Here is a 21,060-nt window from a genome sequence, read left to right as displayed (position 1 = left end):
AGCAGCCTCGAATTCCTTTTTGTTAGAAGACAATTTACAGCTTCGTAATGGACTTTTTTATGGGCCAGCATCGCCTGTCATTGGATGCCACTGGTCATGTGTGCGAGGCAAGCGTCTTCATGGTCGCCTTTTCCTGATTTCTCGAACGATTTTTTTACCGCATTCTTCAGCTAAAGCGTCCTAACCCAAACACATTTTCTGTGCTCGCATATTTGTATTTTATTATTGTCACAGCGGCGTACCCTCACAGCCACCAAGGGCCTCAATAGCTTCAGAGCTGATATCTTGTGTTGTCAAAAGCCATATGTACTTGTGTACGATCTCTAAGCAGATTTGGTGTACTGTATCCTGCTACACAAATCCAAAATGTTTTCAAATACCTTCAGAAAGAACGAAACGGAAGACATGGATTATCCGGCTTCGTTTGGTAAGTTTATATTTCATAACATACTATCCTGGTGTAGACCAGTATCGCTATCTATTAGTTTATTCGGAGTAAAAAATGTTTGCTATTGCTATTAAATGTTACACTAATACTGCCTCTTTTGATATTAAGTACAAACTTTCCTAATACAGTATATATGGCTGAATCATAACAAGAAGCCTATGACTTTCTCTTATTATATATTTAGAGTTTGTAAAGCACAACACTGCCGTTATATATCTTAAGAAAATCATGACTGAGATTAAACGGAAAGGCTGGAGTCTTAATGTCCTAATTATGACAGAAATGTCGATGTAATTCGTACTTCTGCTATTCCGATTCATTTGTCTATTGTTTATTCAGTAATGTTGTATGTCACATGTCCATGACGCCATGTCAAATTCTAATCCCATCCCTGACCTCGCAATGGGAACGATGGAAACTGTTGCTAGAGGGAAGGTTTGTTATAATACCAATACAATAATAGCTATATTTTACTTCTATTGTTGTTGTTGCACAACAATGCGACCGACAGGAAAGTAAACATAGGCTAATGACGAATTATTTTACAAATAATTTTTATTTTACAAAAAAGTGCAACACCTCTGATATGATTTTCACTCTAGTTATTGACGCCCAGGCGTTGGGAAGTTGGCTAAAATATAGCGATTACTCTAAATAATTTGCCACCTGATAGTTACGTCAACTGTATATAACATTATATGCTACGATGAATATATTATGATGTAGGTGCGAAATTTGAATATAGTCCAGCACTCAACATCCGACACTTAAATACACAATGAAGTGAGGAAAAGGGGGGAAATGAAATTGGAAGTATGCGCAGTAGTATCCTCTGCCTAAACAGAGAGGATAGCGCAGTTTTAGGAGCGGTTGCATTCTGCCTGGAGATAGGGACTGCGGAACAAAGACAGTATTTCACCGCTGGCTGACAGGCAGCTGCAAAAAGTATTTACAACCTTACTGCAATGCGGCACGAGAGGCAGAGGAAGGCTCGCAACTGGAGGCCTCAAGCTAACGACCAGCTATAGTTGTTTTAAAATAAACATCAGAAGTCAGCGGAAAATATATAGGCTAATTCTCCATGTTGCGGCATTAGCATTTTTGTTCTTCAAGATAAGTTTTAAAAGGAGCTTTAATTAATTTTGCACAGACGTCAGGGCAGTAAACGACGGTCGCTGAAAAATGTATGTCAGCGTGTGAGATAATTTAAAAAGCTGAATAGCGCATATGTTTGCAATGTTCTTTCTTATTATAATGAAGTATCAATATATAAACTGATCGTTCCGATAAAACGGCAGCAGCTAATTTTGATGCAATGGCAAAAATTGCACTTCGGGTTATACAATCAGGCTTACAGCTAGCTTTGCACGCTCAGGTGTCTTGGGGGCTTTACGTCAGACATAGGGACAAAAGGAACTGTTTTGTAAAAAAAATAAAAAGAAAAGAAAAAAAAGAAAAAAAAGAAAAAAAGAAAACCCCACAGTTTTTTGCTATTCGGTAAGGACATTGAGCAATAACCGCATTGACCGACAGAAGGCGCTGTTGTCCAACACTATGAGTCTTGCTAAGGCCTTTCTGCATCATTTGTTTTCGAGGTCATTTCTGCCATTTGTGGTTGGCTGGTGAAAGCATGTGACTGCTTATGTAGTTACAGGTGAAAAAACGCGTCACCCAGTGGGCTGGCTACTCACTGTACTTTGGATAATAAATTGGCAACCCTAGTCAGTGTTTACACAGTAGCGGTAATTACACAGTAGCAGACTTTGTTGCCACAGTAAACGTTGTATGATTTTTAGGCAAACGTTACTCTCAAAATTAGAATTATTCAGAGATTAATAAATCTTACTGTATTGAATTAAGATTACGAAATTGCGAATTGTTGTCCTAATTTTACTGGACTTTTCATGGTCATTTTAATCAGTTTAATATGGATTGGCTATATCAAAATTTAGCAAAGTAGGGTTTTTATATGACCGAGTAAATTCTTAAAAACAAACTGATTACCTATCCAATATCTGAATTAATTGACCAGGTATAATTTATAAATGAAATTATAAATAGAACTGTGGGTTTACAGCTGTGAATGTTTATCAGTTTCTGCCTTATTACAAATCCTACTCTATCAACACACCTTATTAAACTCAAAAAGGCTTTCTTAGGAAGGCAAGAGGTTGCCATATGAAGAAAGAAAGTGCAGTTGAAAGGTTCTCACGTTGGCCGTAGCTCCGCTCGCACCAGGGATTCATTTTATTGCTTTATGACCTTCCATTTACAGTGTGAAATGTTTAGGGTTTTCATATCCATTTCATTTGTTCAGGCCATAGCCACAAAAAGAGCAAAACGAAGGAAACTGTTTTTTAAAGATCACTTTCAAAATGCCTTTGCAAAGAATGTAGTTAGTAGCTACTTTATATAAAACAATAACGTGCTTCCTCCTTTGATAGTGAAATGTTTTCCTCCCTGAGTGCCATGAATGCTTTTATTTCCTTCTGACATCAGCGTAATCGCCATTATTGAATAAGTGCAACTTTCAGAGTTATTTATGGCACCCGCGCGCTGTCATGAATGGCTGTGGGGAAGCACGTGATACCATTAAACTTTGTTTTATGGCCAGGGAGTTGACAAGCCAAAATATAATTCACATTGTATATTAGAAAAGCCTTGCAGACGGTTTAGAATGGCTCCTAGTATCGGTGCAGGAGCCGGAATAAGCTTTAGTTTTGTTTTGACCATGGATATACACATTTATTGGTGCGCTTTACGCGATCAGCGAACTCCTCGAGGTAAGCCCTGTTACATTACTTGTCACTGGAATTGTGCGGCGTTGTGTGTAATTAGATTTGCTGCAGTTTCACGTCCAAGTCTCAAAGTGTGTTTCTCGCTCGGAATGTTCGTTTGAAACTCGCTATCATGGCATATTAAGCGTAGTTGTATGATTCACTAGTCGAAAAAAAACCACAATGTAATGAAGATGACGTAGCGTAATTGTAATGCAGTCGTCCGGTTTTCGTGCCCCGTTATAAGCGAAACGACTAGAGAGGATGAGTGTTCCGTGCGGAACACTGACCCTTTCAATTTTCTTTTAAAAGAAAAAAAAAGGTAACTAAATGTTAAATACGAACAGAAAAACTCTAGGTTCTGGGCTTCTTGTAATGGACGATAATATTGTGTTCGGTTAAAGAATCACTGCATGTTTTAGCCTACCTGCAACAATGAAATGTGCTGGTTTTAGGTTTTCTTATATTACCACAGGCGTCGCCGCTCTGTAGTTCAGAATTGATTCATGTCTTTATTTTAATTATGAAACTGGTTAAAATACTCCATGTTGTCTACTGATATGAAACTGAATAAGAGCTGGAGTCCACAATAAGAAGAAAACGAAAGTAAACGAATTTAATTAAATGAATCAACAAACGCATATTCATAACTAATATAGGCTATGACAAACTTTACATCTGGGTCATTTCTTTACTCTTATATCTATATGCTCTCTAGCGCCCCCACTCACATAGACGAATCATTCTGGCAGTAAACTACTTGACGTAGGCTACAAATGCAGTAATACTGTCAGGTGCTAACATTTAAACCTAATTATTATCTACCTTCCATTGAAGTTAAGTAATAATATTTATGTAGGCCTACATTACATTTACGTGTGAATGGGCCTGACCATGGAATTAGCACACATTATTTTCTTTTTTTGTCGTGATATATATATATATATATATATATATATATATATATATATATATATATATATATATATATATATATAATTAAAAAACAATTTTTTCACATATAACAAGGCCTTTCTACATGCACGCGTACGCCCAGATGTTTATATAATTATTTTTGTCTGATTCCTATCGTTTGTAATTAACTGTCTCAATGTGTTTTCGATTTGGGGGAGTAAGTGGTAGAAGTCGTGTAGGTAGAAACCATATAACCCTCAATATTTTGGAGTTAATAATCCCGATTATATCTGTCCATTGATGCCCCCTAAACCCTACATATCTGTTGAACTGAAAAAGCTTCACATTTTAAAAGGAAAATATTAAAAAACTTACACGAGGCAATCAACTGTTGATAGTCAAAAAGCACAAGCTCAAATCTATCTGCACAAACGGTTACATTTTTCAATTACATTTACCATTTAATTTCACTATGAGTGCAATATATTTAAAAACAATGTGAGATATTTGGAATAGAAGTGTGCTTCTGTTAAATTTTAAGACAGAGGTCATGACAAGCGGTGGCTTCTATCCTTTTGTTCATCAGTAACTCGGCTTTGACCCGTATGAACACGTCGTGAGACAAGGTGAAACGCAGGTCAAGCTGTCTAACATATATTAAAGAAGAAAAACCTTTAAACACAACTTTAAAAAGACACTTATCTTCTTTGAAGAAAATATCTTGCGTTTATACACAAATTTAGAATTACACTGGTTTAAATGATTTTTTTCCCCAAAATCTTATTTGATCAATATTTCTATCTTTAAACCAACTAAATAATAATCATCATCATCATAATAATCATAATAATAACAACTTATAATCTTCCCCAAATGGTGAACGAAGGAACATAACACTTCAACAATGCACCTCAAATAACGTAGACTATTTAAATAATGAAAATGACATTTAAATGCATGTGTTTTGTCTTATTTGTTTGCTTCTGTTATATTTGGTTTCTGTGGCGGGAAGCAAGGACCATTGGAACTGGTTATCGCGAGGTCATGTAGAATTCATGAACTTTAGAGTTCTTTTCGGATGCTGCTGTCGCTTTGCGAAAAATAATGAAACTTGGTGATGTTGTAAATGGTTTACTTTGACCTTTCGGCCTTCTTCGTTTACTTGTAGCCTGTGCTTCCCCACTGTTTTCAAAAGTGGACACTGGGTTAGTGAGACTAATCTATTTTTCTGGTATGGAAACAGAATATATAAGTATAGTTATACATTTTGGTATTAATTAAAACGTGTTTGGGTTGCGGATACACGGACACTCGTTTTTATTGTTGGAAACAGTCGTTACATTGTCTATCCGAAACATGCACAACGATTTCCAGTTGCTAAAACAGCTATGTATTTCTCGAGTTTATGATTAAGCCAAAATAAAGTAAGTAATTTTGTAAATGAATTATCCAGTGATAATGATAATGAGGTTTTTTGTGGTTTAGCTCTAGTGAACTTACTGCGTTAAAGGTTTGAAGGCGAAATGTTGACCTCAAGCACGGACGCATATATATACCGTCGTCTATATATACCCTGTAGAACCGAATTTGTGTGAAAAAATCACGGTCACAGATTCGATTCTAGGGGAGTATATGGTCGATGCAAAAACCTCTGATAAAGCCAACTTAATTTTACTTTATATAACTCAGTCTGATTTCAATAATCTCAAAAAAAGTTAAAAGTTGTATTAATGCATGAATGCTAATAGGCTGATCCACGGACCATAGAGGTTGGGTAAACTAACGTTCTCCAGTCAATAGCCTATTAAAACATTATGTATTTCATAATTACCATAATGTATCTTGATCAGAATAATATACTTTTGCTCTCTGTTGATCAAGTCACATGCAATTCACGACTGGCATCCTCATGTACGCGCATCTCGGATAACTCTTCGCACCCACCATCAAGACACTGTCTGCCATTAGCGCTATTTTAAACTCCATAAGAACACGATGTTTCAAGTAGCCGCACTACCACGTAGTATATTTTGTTACAATACCGGAAAAACCTTAACGTTATCCAAATTTCTACTGCGTATAGTCTCCTCACACTTCAGCTCGGTATTATCAGGCGTTTGATTATTGATTGGCACACAGCATTGACGGCAAGGCACGCAATCCACGCCGCAAGATGAAACGCGATGAGACTAATGTAACTTTTGAATGACCTCTTCTTTACAAAGACGGTCTCCATCAATGGTCCACCGGCTTTATTTGGCTCTTATTGTGCCTGCGGCCGTTTTGTGTTTCTATTTGTTTTCCAGTCAGAATCCCTGGCATGAGTTTGATTTACTATGGTTGAATATTAATCCCACAGATGGAAACGGATATCTATAGTATTGAGCACCTTTCATGTAAAATGAATTTATTTATGTCTCGGAACTTCCAATATGCTAAAAAAAAAAACTCTTACAAGTCTTTGTTAATGAGCATAAGAAATTTTTTTTTCTCAAGTCAGATATGAGTATATGCAAACATAAGATATAATACTCGACTGCATTTTGTGTAATATGTACTAATTAAGTTGGTAAAGAATTGCTGCTAGGTGTGAACGCGGCTTCTTATTCCTTAATAGACTTCCTTCACCTTGATTGGCCAATCTGGTCACATGGGTGTCTAACTTTATTCAGTTGACAGCAAGTAGGAGGGCTTTATGGAGGGAGGGAAAAAAAGACAACTCGAGAAAAATTAGTATTTTCTACCTTCAGAAATTAATGGCCATGAGTTCGTACATGGTAAACTCCAAGTATGTGGATCCAAAATTCCCTCCTTGCGAGGAATATTCGCAAAACAGTTATATACCAGAGCAGGGTTCGGGCTATTACAGTCCATCGCAAGACTCTGCCTTCCAGCATCCAAGGATCTACTCACGGTCAAACTACACGGAGCAGCCCTACAGCTGTAACACTGTGCAGGGATCAACGGTACAGCCGGGTCATGTGCAGGACCGAGCCTTCCCCGCACAGAACGAACAGTGTTCTCCGGTCCAAATATCCGGCCCGAGGACTTGTGGTCAGCAACAAAACACAAAGAACCAGAACGGGATACAAACCAAGCAGCCTGCAATAGTTTATCCCTGGATGAAGAAAGTCCACGTTAGTACGGGTAAGGTTCAATTTTTTTTACTGTCTGTTTCGAGGCTAGGCGAACTCGGCAATATAAGGCACTAAATATCATTCAGTGAAATATTTATGTGATCTTCTGAAAGGGCCGCCAATTACACTATCCATAAATTTTTATTGCTTAGGAAATAGGCCGCTGGCTGTATTGGCTGGCTATTCGCTATTGAGACGTTCACTTGGGCTACAGAATTATATTATTTATTTATGAAAACCGCTGAACTATATCGTTGAAAAAGATTTTTTTTAATTTGAATTCAGTATTTTAGATTTTTAAAACCAAACGAAATCGAACATATGTTCGGAGTGAAATTGCAGATCTGGGAGTATGGTTATTTTTTTTAACTGGGTTCACATGCTTACCCAAGTGTTGTTTTTTTTGTTTGTTTTTTCCAGTGAACCCAGATTACCCAGGAGCGGAGCCCAAACGCTCGCGGACAGCGTACACCAGACAGCAGGTTTTAGAACTGGAAAAGGAATTTCATTTTAACAGGTATCTAACCAGACGGCGTCGCATCGAAATAGCGCACTCTCTCTGTCTCTCCGAGCGGCAGATTAAAATCTGGTTTCAGAACAGGAGAATGAAATGGAAAAAAGACCACAAACTGCCTAACACAAAGGGAAGGTCGACATCAGCTACAAGCCAGCATGCAAAACATGTTCAGAAGGACAACCAGACAGATATCACAACATTATAAGTCAAATGGAGACGTCGAACTCTCTGCTGAAGTACAGATGAACTGTGTATGAAAGACAATGCTTCCTTTGACTTTGCATGGTCCTAAAACATGACATTTCGGTCATCAATGCTATTTAATGTGGAACAGAAGCACACCTCATTACCAAGTGCAGAGTAAGTGGTTGCGATGAAAGGAATAAGCTAAAATAGCCCCATTTCCACCGTTGTAAGTATAACAAGGCGAAAAGGAAATAGAAAGGCATCTCACAACATCACACAGCTTCACTGGCGCGAGGTACAACAGAAAGCTTGTCAGAAAGCCGTTTAAATAAAAGCAAGGGGTTTTTTTTAGCATTACATTTTCTCTGTAGTCTGCACACTCCTCTCTCCAGGCGCATTACAGAAGATTTACGATAAGGGCCCAGGAATTAGTGAAATTACTTAATGAAGGAAGAGCAGGTTTATAACTGTGGCCTGTGAATTTAAATTACTTGATAAAAAAGCGAACGAAATCTCTGTTTCGCATTGAAGCTCATGCAACCATAAATGTCGGACTTATTACTTAATAACGGCCATGAAAATATTCGGGTTTAATTACGGATACGAAAACCGAAATATTATTTTCTCTAAAATAATTTGCAAATTAAAATTTACGGACAGTCCAATGTCTTATAAAAGCCAAGTCTTACAATATTAAACATTACATTTACAGGAATAATGGGTAAGCAATATTTCAATGTAACTCTTGAAAACTGGATTCTCTAAAACGTGTACATTTCGAAATCTATTTTATTTAGAGCCACAAATTCACTGTGTTAACCATACTATTGGATACATTTACGGCTATAAATCTCTCCTGACAGTTTTGTAAACAATGTACAATGCAAGAAGCTGTATATCTGTCTTCCAGATGTCATCTGAAATTCCTAAATAATAGTTCATTTATTGTCCCACTTACTTTTGCATTTTAGCTAAACTTTAGATCTCGAATCCTTTATTTATTAAATATCACAATGAGAATGCTAAAGGTTTTTGTGTTTATATTCTACGTGAATTTAAGTGATCGTTCTATTATGTTCAGTTGCGAAAAGTGCGTTATTTTTATTCTAAATATGTCTGCATTTTGTGCATATTTTCTACAAGCATATTTTCTAGGAAATGAATAATAGAGATCATTAAGAAAAAATGTTTATTTACAAACCACTTCGCATACTCTGTTGAAATAAGCGATGCTGTGTATTGTTTGGAAAAAAAGAAAATAACTGGTCGCCCGTTTTTACGTTTGATTAAAAAAAAATATTTTTGGCAAAAGAAATGGAGTTACCTCTAAAATGTGAATCGACGTATTCACGTCGTGATTAAAGATCGAATGTTCTACTGTCATTGTGGTGTCTTTGTCTTCTTGAACAAAAACTTGAAGCGCTCTCACATTGCGAAGACGTCTGAAGTCTTCACGTTGAGAGCTCTGAAAAGGTATTTTTACAGAAGTTCGACAAAAGCCTCGCGGGCAGGTTCATCCAGAGGACACAGTTTCTGTTGCATTCGACGCTTTTCAGCCGCGAGGTCTGACCTCTAAACCCCTGACCCATAAGACCTACAGGCCCTCTACACCAGACGGTTTTCGCATTCGGTTGCACCAGTATGGGAAAATCTGAAGGTAAAGGTTTTTAAAATCAAAATAAGTGAGTCTGAAGTTAGTAAGAAAGTAAGTAAGCAACAAATAAACAATCAATCAGTCACACAAACAAAGCCCATGCATCCTACGCCAAAGGAAGTCACACATGAAATCATTACAGAATATCTGTCTGAATTTAATTTAGAAGTTAACACAACTCAATAATTAATCTTACTGATTTTGGATTCAACTTTTAACAAGAACCGGATTATGAGACATTTTCCTTTTAGAACACTGAAGTGAGATCATGCAGGTGTGCTTAATAATTGGTACTTCTGTATACTTGATCAATTGTTCCAGTTTTGGTGATATATATTTTTGTTCCTTTAAGTTAAATTGTCATTTGCCGTGTCAAATTATATTTCCCAGATTGTTTTTGTATGTATTCTCCAATAATCTATTCATTTAATTCATTTCAAACGTGAAACAAAACATAACGCCTAAAATATGCCTTATCAATTGAAAATAGCAATCTGCATGTCGCTTATTGCAACGATGCTGTAAGAAATATAACTTTATGTGTGTTTTGTGCTCTCTTTTTAATATCTCCTATTCATTCACATCTGTACGTGTGTTGGGGTGGGGGGTGGGGGATTGGGGCGGTATTGGGGCGCGCGCGTGCATACAACAAGCTACAGATAGAGACAGCAGGAGAAAAGCAAGTGGGAGCAAAATTATGTATGGCTATAAGTCCTGCATATCAGTCACGCTGAAGGGCGATCGGCTTCTGAAGGGGTCTTCTTATAGCCTATTCCAGCAAGTATCTTCATTCAGTGGCTATAGTGAGGTGATAGTGTAGTTTGCAACAGTGAATCTTGTGTATTTGAGGCATTGCCTGAGCAAAGATCCTTCTTCTATTACCATTAAGGATGCTTAGTAGTTGTGTCAGAACTAGTGCTGTTCCCCAGATAGGCATAAACACACAATAGGTTGCGGGGATGCATTGGTTTGAACTCTCCCTTTTTCTTTGAAGCAACTGTCCAAATGCGTGTTGTCCTTCTGAATTATAAACTCTGTGATCTAAGGCTGGAGATTTAGCCGTTCTTTTGCCTCGTTTCGTAAGGCATTTTGAGTATTGACCTACATGTCTGAATACAATAGATGGGAGCCATAGGCAGTTCCATTTGCAATGACACTGCGCCGCGCTCACAATGGTCTTCAAACGGCCATGTTTGATTTCCAGCTGTTCGCAGAATATGTCTTCGCCTAGCGAGACAGCCCGTTAAGATATATTAAACTGCGCTGTCGACATCCGAAGATAGAATTCGGTGACTATATGGTTCCGTTCTATATATTTTTTTTCTATTTGACCACGTGATTGTCTAAATAATTAATGCAGCACGTCCCCTAGAAACACGGCATCGTCATTAATCGCGAGGACTCTATCAGACTTGAAAACTGAAGAGATCCCAAGAAAATAATATCCAAACGGTCCGGTGACCTACGCAACCGTAGCCTGCACTTTTGTACAGCATTTCGACCAATGGAAGCTTGGTAGGTAAACATTTAAGATTCTTTTTGAGTAAGATGGTGGATGAACATATCTGTCAGAATGTTGATAAATAGCGCCCTTTGATAAGTGTAGGAGCTTCCTCGAATGCAGTCTGAAGTTGAAATAAGCTTAGTATGTACAAACCGTTGCGACCAAATAGACATTTAAAGCTGCGTTTACAGACGACGTTTCCCCGTAATTCTTGTGATTTAGACGGAGACAGATGTAGACTGATTTAATTCTTCTTAATTTCACGGATATGTTTACATTTATGGATCAGGGAATTCAGAGCAAATTCTGCAGGGTTCATTTGTTTTTGCTTGGTCGTCATGGATTCGTGCAAGGGCCTCTCCGTGATTTATAATCCGTCAAAGATGCAAGTCTTCCCGGGTTTACCGGTGGCTATTTGCTGGGATGCCCTCCTGTATGTTTGTTAAGAGGACTGCCAGAAGACTAAAATGCAGGTTAAAGGTATCGGAATAAGAAGGCTGGCATTTCGTGCTTATTGCGAAGTAATTTATGTATTCAATTAGGTTTAAAGGACAAAAGAAAAGAATCCACAGCAATACATCAATAATTACTTATATACAACAACCCAAAGCAAACAATCAGAATATTGATGGTCGCCCTTAATAACAGACGCAAACACAAAGTATTCAAAAACACAATTTTATTTGCATTCGTGATGGTATAGCGAAAATGAATTTATTCCGAAAAGTAGCGCAAGTTGCTAGAGAGGGATGACGGAGCTCTGCATCGCTGTAAATCATTCTCAGTAATTCCTGAAAGGGTGAGAGGCTGTTGGGGGCCGGGCGTGGACTGTAAATCTTTCACTTTTATTACCCCATGAACATATGCTGCGGAGGGAGCGCACTCGCATTCTCTTCTCAGGACAAGCTCCCGCTCGGCCGCCTTCCCAGCTCGCGCTGTTCCCGTCCCTCCTCCAGTTATTCCAAAACATTTTTGGTGACGCGACATAAATACACGCTAAACTTCAGAAATTAAAATTCTGATTAGAGTAGCACTTTTAAATTAGCTTGTTTCTTTTAATGCTTCTAAAATGCATGACTGTGAGTATAAGATGTAGACTACATAATAATAATAATAATAATAATAATAATAATAATAATAATAATAATAATAATAATAATAATAATATACCTCTTATATTCATTATATAGCTGGTGGTATGAGCGGAGCGGTTTGGAGTTTGTAATGATTTTGATGAATCTCTCCGGTTGACGGGGTCATACATTGCTGTCATTGCGTAAGCCATAATCGTCAAACAATATTTCTGTACTGTCTTATAAGCTATTACAAACACATTTAACAGGACAACATAATGTACAAAACAATTTAAAACTCAAATACAATTCTAGCTTCTTTTAACATGTGCATCTTAGGGCCCTAGTCTGTAAAGATCCATAAAACTCATTAACCAATTTAATTTGATATATAACAAGAAAATGAAGTTAATACTATGATGCACTAAAAGAAAAAAAAAAAGAAAAAGCCTCTCTGTGGCGCATTTTAGTAGATTTTTGAAAATAGTAGTTTAATTTAACGAGTACTATCATTGGCATGTTAAGTATAAGGCTTGCCTTGAATAGCCAGATATATTTCGAAATTGCGGTGCATAGGAGTAGCTCTGGGGAAAGTAGGGTGAATTTACCGTGGTGAGGGACTACAAGGAACGTTAGCGCTCGTGCTTTTTAAAAGCGGATTTGTGAGGTAAAGCTTGGTTGGAGTAGCAGCCTCAATCAGGACAATCTGCTATCCAGATCACGTGAACAAATATGCTAGTATTTTAAGGCAGCGCCTTTATTTGTCATGATAAAGGTTTCGGAAACCTCAATATCCTAATGTTGACTCAAACGACCATCCTGCTTGTGTACACCTTGATATTTTTTCAATGGGAGGTTGACTGCCGACAATATTTCGGGGTTTTTTTTTTGGAATAATGATACCTACTTGGCTTTTTATTGGTAGTTGAGTGAGTGGCTTCCATTCTTTCGGGAATACTGTCTGCATTGGTATATGGAAATGTCTGAAAAAGCGCAAGATCAGGTTTAGGACAGTACCGCGCACAGACAAAGGGTGAAGGATACATCCGAGGTGCTGCGGGGGAAAGATATTGAGACTGAGACGCACGACTCTATGATAAATTGATTCACAGGTAAGCAATCGCATGGCAAAACGCAACCTTTAACCATGGGGTTTACATTACAGTAAAAATGTGATTTATTCCATTCAGAGCAGCTGATCTTTCATTAATGTCGCTGTGCCTTTAACTAAGCAAGTACATTTTAAGGACGTGGAAGAAATCCCTGGAACTAGTTTATAGTTTTGAGCAACTATGAGCACTTTCGAAAGGTTAGCTTGGACGGTCGTCTCATTCATACCTTTGACGTCTGATTTTAGCTGATTTTGCGATTTGACAAAAACGGGCTGGAAAACAAAAGGAAAAGAACTGGTGCAACTTGTTTTGTCTCATATCTTATAAGATCGTAAATCACTTTAATTTGTTGTCTTATCCTTACAGTAATGTTAGACATGATATATGTGGTTTAGAGCATATGCATTGTTAAGCAGCAATGTTACATATTCAAATGAATTAATTTGCTATATTTCGGATTTTTGTTGGGTTTTTGAGATTAGAGAAGGAAAGCATGGACAGGGCACTGCTGTGTTCTAATAATTAAATGTATAAAAACTACTTTTTTTACATTAAAACAAATTGTGTCTAATGAAAAAAAAAATCATACAATTTGAAATAGTAATAGCAAAGCACTGTCTCCAAATCTTTGCTGTTATGCTTTTTTTTTTGAGTAATTGGTGCCTAAAGATATTTTAATAAACATTTCAAGTCCGTTCTCCCAAAGTCCACTTGAATAAAAGGATCTTTTAACAACTGGTTTGGTGCTTGATATTTGGCTGTAGTGTATTGACAGTGACTCCGTAGCGCAAAATAAATAAGAACATGTTTCATAACCTATACGTTCTTGGTCATTTTGCCGACAAGGTAGATGATTCACAGAAACTGTCTGATTATTCATTAATGACACATTTTCTGAAATTTCATTTCATCCCTAAACACGACCCTAAACGCGTTTCAGATTCTAAGGACCAGCACAATCTTTCCACTACTGACTGTAAGAACAAGATTGCTATTTTGATCCAGCTCTAGTGAGGTATTTTGCGACCTTGAAGCTCAAGCAAAACACCAGTGCAGTTCTATTGAAATAGTCAAAGCCGCGGCATTAAACCTCTGGTGCAGCTAGCCAAGACAATAGCCTGTAAAACCTAATATTGTTTGTTATTTATTCCACTAGGCCCACAGATCATAGCCAAGAGTGGTCAAATTATCGATACAACCTCGTATACATATTTTAAAACTGAGTTCTTAAGTCCATTATTTTAACAAACTATTGTGCCATTATGTGTACCAAACTTACCGTAACAATGCGTGGGCGAAAACATTGCAGCCTGAGAAAGGCAGACCATGTTAAGCAACAGAGGCAGACACATTTCTCCCATTAGGCAAGGCTTTGACCATGAAGCACCAGCTAAATTAGACCACTGTTTTTCAAAGGAGTTATACATATCTGTAAATTGATATTGGTATTTTTTTAAGCAGTATCCATTTTAAAGCAGTATCCTTCTCCCGCGTTTTCTAATTTCTGGTGTTTTCCTCGTGGTAGCTCAGGGCAAGTCATGTGTCTCGTTTGAAGACCTAGCTTGGGTGAAATGCTTAAATATCTCATCTTCAGGAGGTCTTTCGGGTTTAAAAACGCTGAAGGAAAAGTTGTGCGGTGTGGATTGCATTGTGACTTACTTGAAGCCCTTCCGCCCGTTGTTCATTAATCAGTGAGTTATTGTAGAGGAAGCCAAAGGTCACCCAAAAGGCTTATGAGTGCTAAATATTTTGGCCAGCTCCTCTTTGTTTAGAATCGCTTGTGTCAGTTTTTTTTTCCAAGCACAGTTTTAACGTACATTACAATTGCATTTACGTTCTCCTCAAAAATAAAAGAACGAAAATAATGATAAGATCAAACTAAAGACAGCGCATACATTTTTATATATAGTATATTTAAATGTAAGTTATTTTTAATTAGTATAAATCACTGTGTGTATAGTAAATTTAAGGAATTTCAAAATCTAGAGTAAAAAAATACACAAAAATTGGCGTCAAATGAGCTTTTAGGATAAATATCCATGTAGCTAAATAACCAATGACAGCCCCCTGTGTAAAGGCAATACAGAGCGAGGCCAACACGCGCAGCACACGGCACCACTGTAAAGTTTCTAATAGACCTCGCTAATCAATGAATTGTTTTCATCCTTTAGGTCGTGGTTTAAATAATGAGGAACGTTTAAGGGACAACAGAAAACAGTGCGATACAGACTGCGGTAAGTAATTCCTCGTTTAATGCGATGTGCACTTCGTGTAACATTTAAGCCTGTTTTTCCCACGGTATTAGCGGCTATGCATGTATGTATTGTCCCTCTCAATAAACGTCCGTTGAGCATCTGCTATGAGATGCGAGTCCTACAAAATGTTAAATACATTGGATACACGCAAAATACAGAGGAATATGTTAAAATAAATACAGCGCCAAGATCGAGGCTCACACAGCACGTTCATCCAGACACAAGGCTTCAGACTATATGGCATAAAATATGTCAATTGAACGCTTTTTTTTTGGTTTTTGTTGAAGAATTTCACCCGAGTATATATATTGAGAGTATAAGTCTTCAGTCTTCTGGGCTTTACCGTATATTGTCTTCAGCGAAGTCCATGTTATAAATTATCCTCTTTGTAGCAGCGCAAAAATAACGCAGAGTCGCTTTATTTCAAGATTTCGATCGTGCATGGTGCGTCAAGTGGACTGAAGTGGCTGGATTTATACTGGCGACCTTCTCGGTCTGACTATGGGAGTACTAGCAGCGCAGGGCATTCTTTAACCCGGCGATCCTCCTACGCTTGGCGCTTCACACTTCTGACTGTAGCGCGTCTTTGAGAAGTGTTGCGCTTTTCACTCTCGCGTTAGGCGTTTTTTTTACGGCTATACTTAGCCAGTCATAAATTTTGTGGGGGTCTACAGTGACAGGTGCATTGATATGCCATGAGCAGAGCTTCAGGCCGAGTCATTACTACTGTACTGAGGTGTCCTGTCACAAGTTAAAATAAGTCTGGTGTTGCTGTATCTTAAAAAGGAAAGAAAAATCTAAAATTGAATTTCCGGGGGGGGGCAAGGCCTTGTCTAGCCTACAAGGCACGCGGTGCCTAATCACAGGGCTATAAGGAGTATATTGCACCCGCGCATTTGCCGTGCACGTGTGAGTTTATTAACATAGTTCAGAGATCCTCCCACCCTCCATCACCTCTTCCCAAAACGCAAGGCATCGGTGGGAAGCAGAAATAACATGACAGTTATAATAGCTTTATTAGATGGAAAAACGTGTAACTAAAAAAAGCTTTCAAACTGAAGCAAAAAAGGAGCTGTAGAATTACAGGACTACAAGAGTAGCAAATACTTACGACGGATCATAAAAAGTATATAATGGATACAAACATCATAGCTGAAACGCTTCAGCAGTTCGACCCTGTGTAACATGAGAACGCTCGTGAGATGTTTGACTGACTTCGTCGATGTGATTTACAGCTTGGCTTTTGAGATGGTTCAGATAAAGTTCACAGACAAGGAGTCTGACAGCAGCGAACACCGTACAAGAAAGAAAAAACTCAAAACCCTGCTCAAAGCCTGCGGCATGCAAGACCACAAGACTAAGGCCTGGGTACATGAAAGAAACATATTCAAGTAATAATAATAATTTTTAAAAAAATAATAATGATAACAATAATAACAATAAACAATTTGGGCTTGTCGAGCAATCCAGTGGTAAGCTTAATCGTATCTTTTATCAAATAGCCTCGAAATGACCCAAATCGAACTTGTGGTCATTTCTATCCTCGGGACTGGTTATAACATGCTTGCAATCTCACCATCTGCGGCTAAAAATAATCCATGAAATTTTAGCCGTTTTATGCGAGTAGATAAAAGGCTTGATAAAATGATAAAAGCAGATAAATGCATGGCTTGTGTTGAGCAGTGAATTGGTAAAGAAAGGGATATTGTTCTGGCCAAAACTGCTGATTCGCCTTCTGCCACCTTTCGATTCTAGTCAATAGGAAACTTTCAGAACAAGTTAAAGTTTAACCCTGTTGTTGCATTCTTGCCTTAGGTTCTGAAAACGAAAGGCCGAAGAGGTTGAGAAGGGAGTGTCACGCAAAGCCTTGTCTAGATCTGACTAAATTAAATCTGCACTCAGGTGCATGCTGGCAAGCTCACTCACAGGACAAACGTAACTGAGACAGGGCCCTCCAAACCGACTGCACTGGTGCGTAAGAAAAGGTCAGGGACGTCCGAAATGGGATATTAGCAGCCAAGCACCGCCTTAAAGATAATGTTTATTTTGTAAAAATGTGTATAACCATTCCGCGCGTCAAATGCAAGCAGGCAAATAACTTAGGCACACCCTCAATATAAGTGAGTCCGGAGCGCAGCGGGGTGAAAAGGACGAAACGTGACACCAAACGTCACAGATATGGAGGAACGCTATTTCAGATTAATCCAATATAATCCAAAGAGTAAAACGTGACCTGCGCTCACCTTACTTGTGTACGAAGGGATTTTGTTTAATTCAAAACCCCATAGTCATAATTGATCTGGTTCGCTATTTTGCTTATCTTCCCAGGTCACAGCATAGAGGATCAGTGGGGAGCCCCGATCACGTGACAAAGGAGCCCATGCCATTGGACAAGGGTACAAAGGCCGTCGTAGTTTAAAACCTTCAAAATGCAGAAAGCTACTTATTATGATAACGCTGGACTTTTTGGAGGTTACTCATACCCTAAATCTGACTCATATACATATGGGCCTGCCCATCAGTCTTACCCCAATTCCAACATGGAGAATGAGTATCAGGGCCCAATATGCCCCATACAAACCACAGCGGTTCGGCCACCAGCGCACAAAAACAGCGACATTAATGGCAGCTGTATGCGACCGAGTGGCAGTCAAGGCAGCCAACCAGAGAGTTCTGGGGACCAGCAGCAGCAAGCACCTCCTTTAGCTGCCACTTCGCCAAACTCAAACAGCACCAACACCCAGAAAAAGAAATCCCCCAGCAACAATGGCGCCAACACTGCCACCCCAGTCATCACCAAGCAAATATTTCCGTGGATGAAGGAGACACGTCAGAACTCAAAACAGAAAAGTACCAGCTGCACTACTCCAGGTATAGCCTACATATTTTAGCGGGTGGATGTATTTGTATTGTGGGCTGGTTATTTGGGGTGAGGAACGGACTCTTACACTTCAGTAACGATGCTATAGTTGCCTTGAGCGTTTACCAGCGCACCTGGCAGTAGTCTATATTTCTTTCAAAACACTAAAAGAGTAGGTACGATATGGTTAATCCTTAATATTAAAATAATCCCAACAGATGTCCATCACTCTTCTGATAAAATATATCAGCCTATTGGTTGACTCCTGTTTCTGTTTTAAAAACAAAGCAAAAACTCCTTTAGCCTAATTGATTACAGTTATACTGACCAGTAAAATATCGATGAGTACTAAACGTTTTTATTGTATAATTTCAGGAGAGACCTGCGACGACAAGAGTCCGCCTGGACCGGCATCCAAGCGAGTGCGCACCGCTTACACCAGCGCCCAGCTCGTGGAACTCGAGAAGGAGTTCCATTTCAACCGGTATTTATGTCGTCCCCGAAGAGTCGAGATGGCTAATCTACTCAATCTCACAGAGCGCCAAATAAAGATCTGGTTTCAAAACAGGAGGATGAAGTACAAAAAGGATCAGAAATCCAAAGGCATAATGCACTCTCCCCTGGGGCATTCTCCGGACAGAAGCCCGCCGCTAAGTGGCCCGAATCACGTTGGATACTCTGCTCAACTTCCAAACGTAAACAGTCTTAGTTATGATGCACCGTCTCCTCCGTCGTTCGCCAAACCTCAGCAAAACATGTACGGCCTGGCTGCGTACACGGCGCCGTTGGGTGGCTGTATACCGCAGCAGAAAAGGTACCCGGGTACAGAGTACGACCACCACAGCATGCAAGGGAACGGAAGCTTTGCCAATGCTAATTTACAAGGAAGCCCCGTGTATGTTGGGGGGAATTTCGTTGATTCTATGCCAGCCTCGGGCCCTATGTTCAACCTTGGCCATCTTCCTCATCCTTCATCCGCCAGTGTGGACTACAGCTGTGCCGCTCAGATTCCAGGCAACCACCATCACGGACCGTGTGACCCTCACCCCACATACACAGACCTCACCTCTCACCACGCTTCTCAGGGACGGCTGCAGGAAGCGCCGAAACTAACGCATTTGTAAGGACTGTGTATGTCGAAGCGAAATGTCGCTTTTTATTACCTCACAAGTTAAAAGTAATTTATATAACTACACTCCAAGAGACATAACGTATTACCCCTGTATTATTATTGATATTACTATTACTGCTATGACTGTAACTATTTTTAAGCTGTGGTCCATTTCTCTTGACTGTTGGAGATGCGCAGGAGTTTTTGTTGTCTGTCGGTCAGATCTTGAAAGAACAGTGCGCAATATGAAGGAACTTTCATATATTATTACTTGAAGGTAAGTCCTGTAGATTTTACAATATTAGACACCCATCTTTATAGGGATGGAATTTGTAGGAAAATCATTGCCATTGTTAAGTCGTCTGTTAGTCATTGGTACCTATGAATCTGTTCACACTAAAAGTGTCATTATTTATTATTTTTCTCCGAGATTGTATGGCAAACATTTATCTCTATTGAGTATTTATTATTTATCAGTTTTGTAACGCACATTATTTATCTTTATCTTTTCATGTGGACTATTTATATAGACTATTGTAGAATTTATGCAACATAAATGAACAGATTGCGTGGGCTTTCTCATCACATTCAAGTGATTATGTGACTGGTGTAATTTTCTTTTTGCTATATCAGAAAACAAATTGGAATCGGACGCGTCTGAATGTTTTTATGTTTTACTGCAACCGAGATTCTGGAAGTTGACACAGATTATTTTGGGAGGCGGGTCATGCTTGATGTTATAGGCTATCTTAAAAAACACCAGCACGTCATTTTCACATCTTTGTCTTCATCACTTTTAACAAATGTTATTTTGTAAGTGAACAGTCCACACACAAATTGATGAAATGGTAACGATATTGAAATGTTATATTTTGTTGTGTTATACATTTTGTAAATAAAGTGCTTAAATTGAGTGAGTGAGGTAATATCTGTTGTAAACATAAATCCTTTATACACGAGGCTTGGTGCCGTACATTTCCTAGCGAAAAAGGCAGAAGGAGGAAGGTTTTGTGCCTAATAGCGGTTTATAATATTACAATCTTAGATAGCCCACAATATCAAGACGCCATTTTGAAAATTCGGTAGTAAACAAAGAAGACTGTACGGCATTCTCCCGCATCTCCTCTCACGCGTGCATGTATCCGTTACTTGCCATTAAGGAACAATATAAACAGCACTCAGATATCAAAGATTTCACACAAAGAATACTTTATGACCGCAGTGTCATTTCAAGTTAACGTTATGATCATTTGTGAAGAGTGACTATAGACAGTGTATGTAATTGCGATGCGGGATATAGAGGAGTAGGCTATAATGCACTTAAGTAAATTGGTGGTTTGTGGTGGCAATGGTTCTTTGACATATTTTACATATACATTATATATATATATATATATATATATATATATATATATATATATATATATATATATATATATATATACACACACACACACACACACACACACACACACACACACACACACATACATATATATATATATATATAT

The 21,060-nt window shown here is 38.5% G+C and overlaps 2 protein-coding genes across 5 annotated transcripts; both read left to right on the top strand.

The window, feature by feature from the left end:
- Positions 1 to 134: 134 nt before the first annotated feature.
- On the top strand, positions 135 to 20,462 carry hoxd3a (homeobox D3a). Of its 4 annotated transcripts, none has more exons than XM_027018039.2 (4): positions 135 to 427; positions 15,495 to 15,557; positions 17,907 to 18,449; positions 18,814 to 20,462. In XM_027018039.2, exons 3-4 carry the CDS (start codon positions 18,008 to 18,010, stop codon positions 19,560 to 19,562), a joined length of 1,191 nt encoding a protein of 396 aa, XP_026873840.1. In that variant the 5' UTR covers positions 135 to 427; positions 15,495 to 15,557; positions 17,907 to 18,007; the 3' UTR covers positions 19,563 to 20,462. The 4 variants fall into 4 exon arrangements, with proteins under 4 accessions (XP_026873840.1, XP_026873842.1, XP_035377018.1 ...); XM_035521125.1 differs by lacking the exon at positions 135 to 427 and adding an exon at positions 1,925 to 3,231; XM_027018041.2 differs by lacking the exon at positions 15,495 to 15,557.
- Positions 5,789 to 9,363, top strand: hoxd4a (homeobox D4a). Its single transcript, XM_027018042.2, has 2 exons — positions 5,789 to 7,287; positions 7,698 to 9,363. The coding sequence occupies exons 1-2, from the start codon at positions 6,897 to 6,899 to the stop codon at positions 7,997 to 7,999; spliced, it is 693 nt and encodes a 230-aa protein (XP_026873843.1). The 5' UTR covers positions 5,789 to 6,896; the 3' UTR covers positions 8,000 to 9,363.
- Positions 20,463 to 21,060: the final 598 nt, after the last annotated feature.

Source organism: Electrophorus electricus, chromosome 2 (genome assembly GCF_013358815.1).
Source record: "Electrophorus electricus isolate fEleEle1 chromosome 2, fEleEle1.pri, whole genome shotgun sequence".
NCBI lineage: Eukaryota > Metazoa > Chordata > Actinopteri > Gymnotiformes > Gymnotidae > Electrophorus > Electrophorus electricus.
Note: the sequence above shows the minus strand (reverse complement) of the source record. Positions and strands in the feature narration are given on the sequence as shown.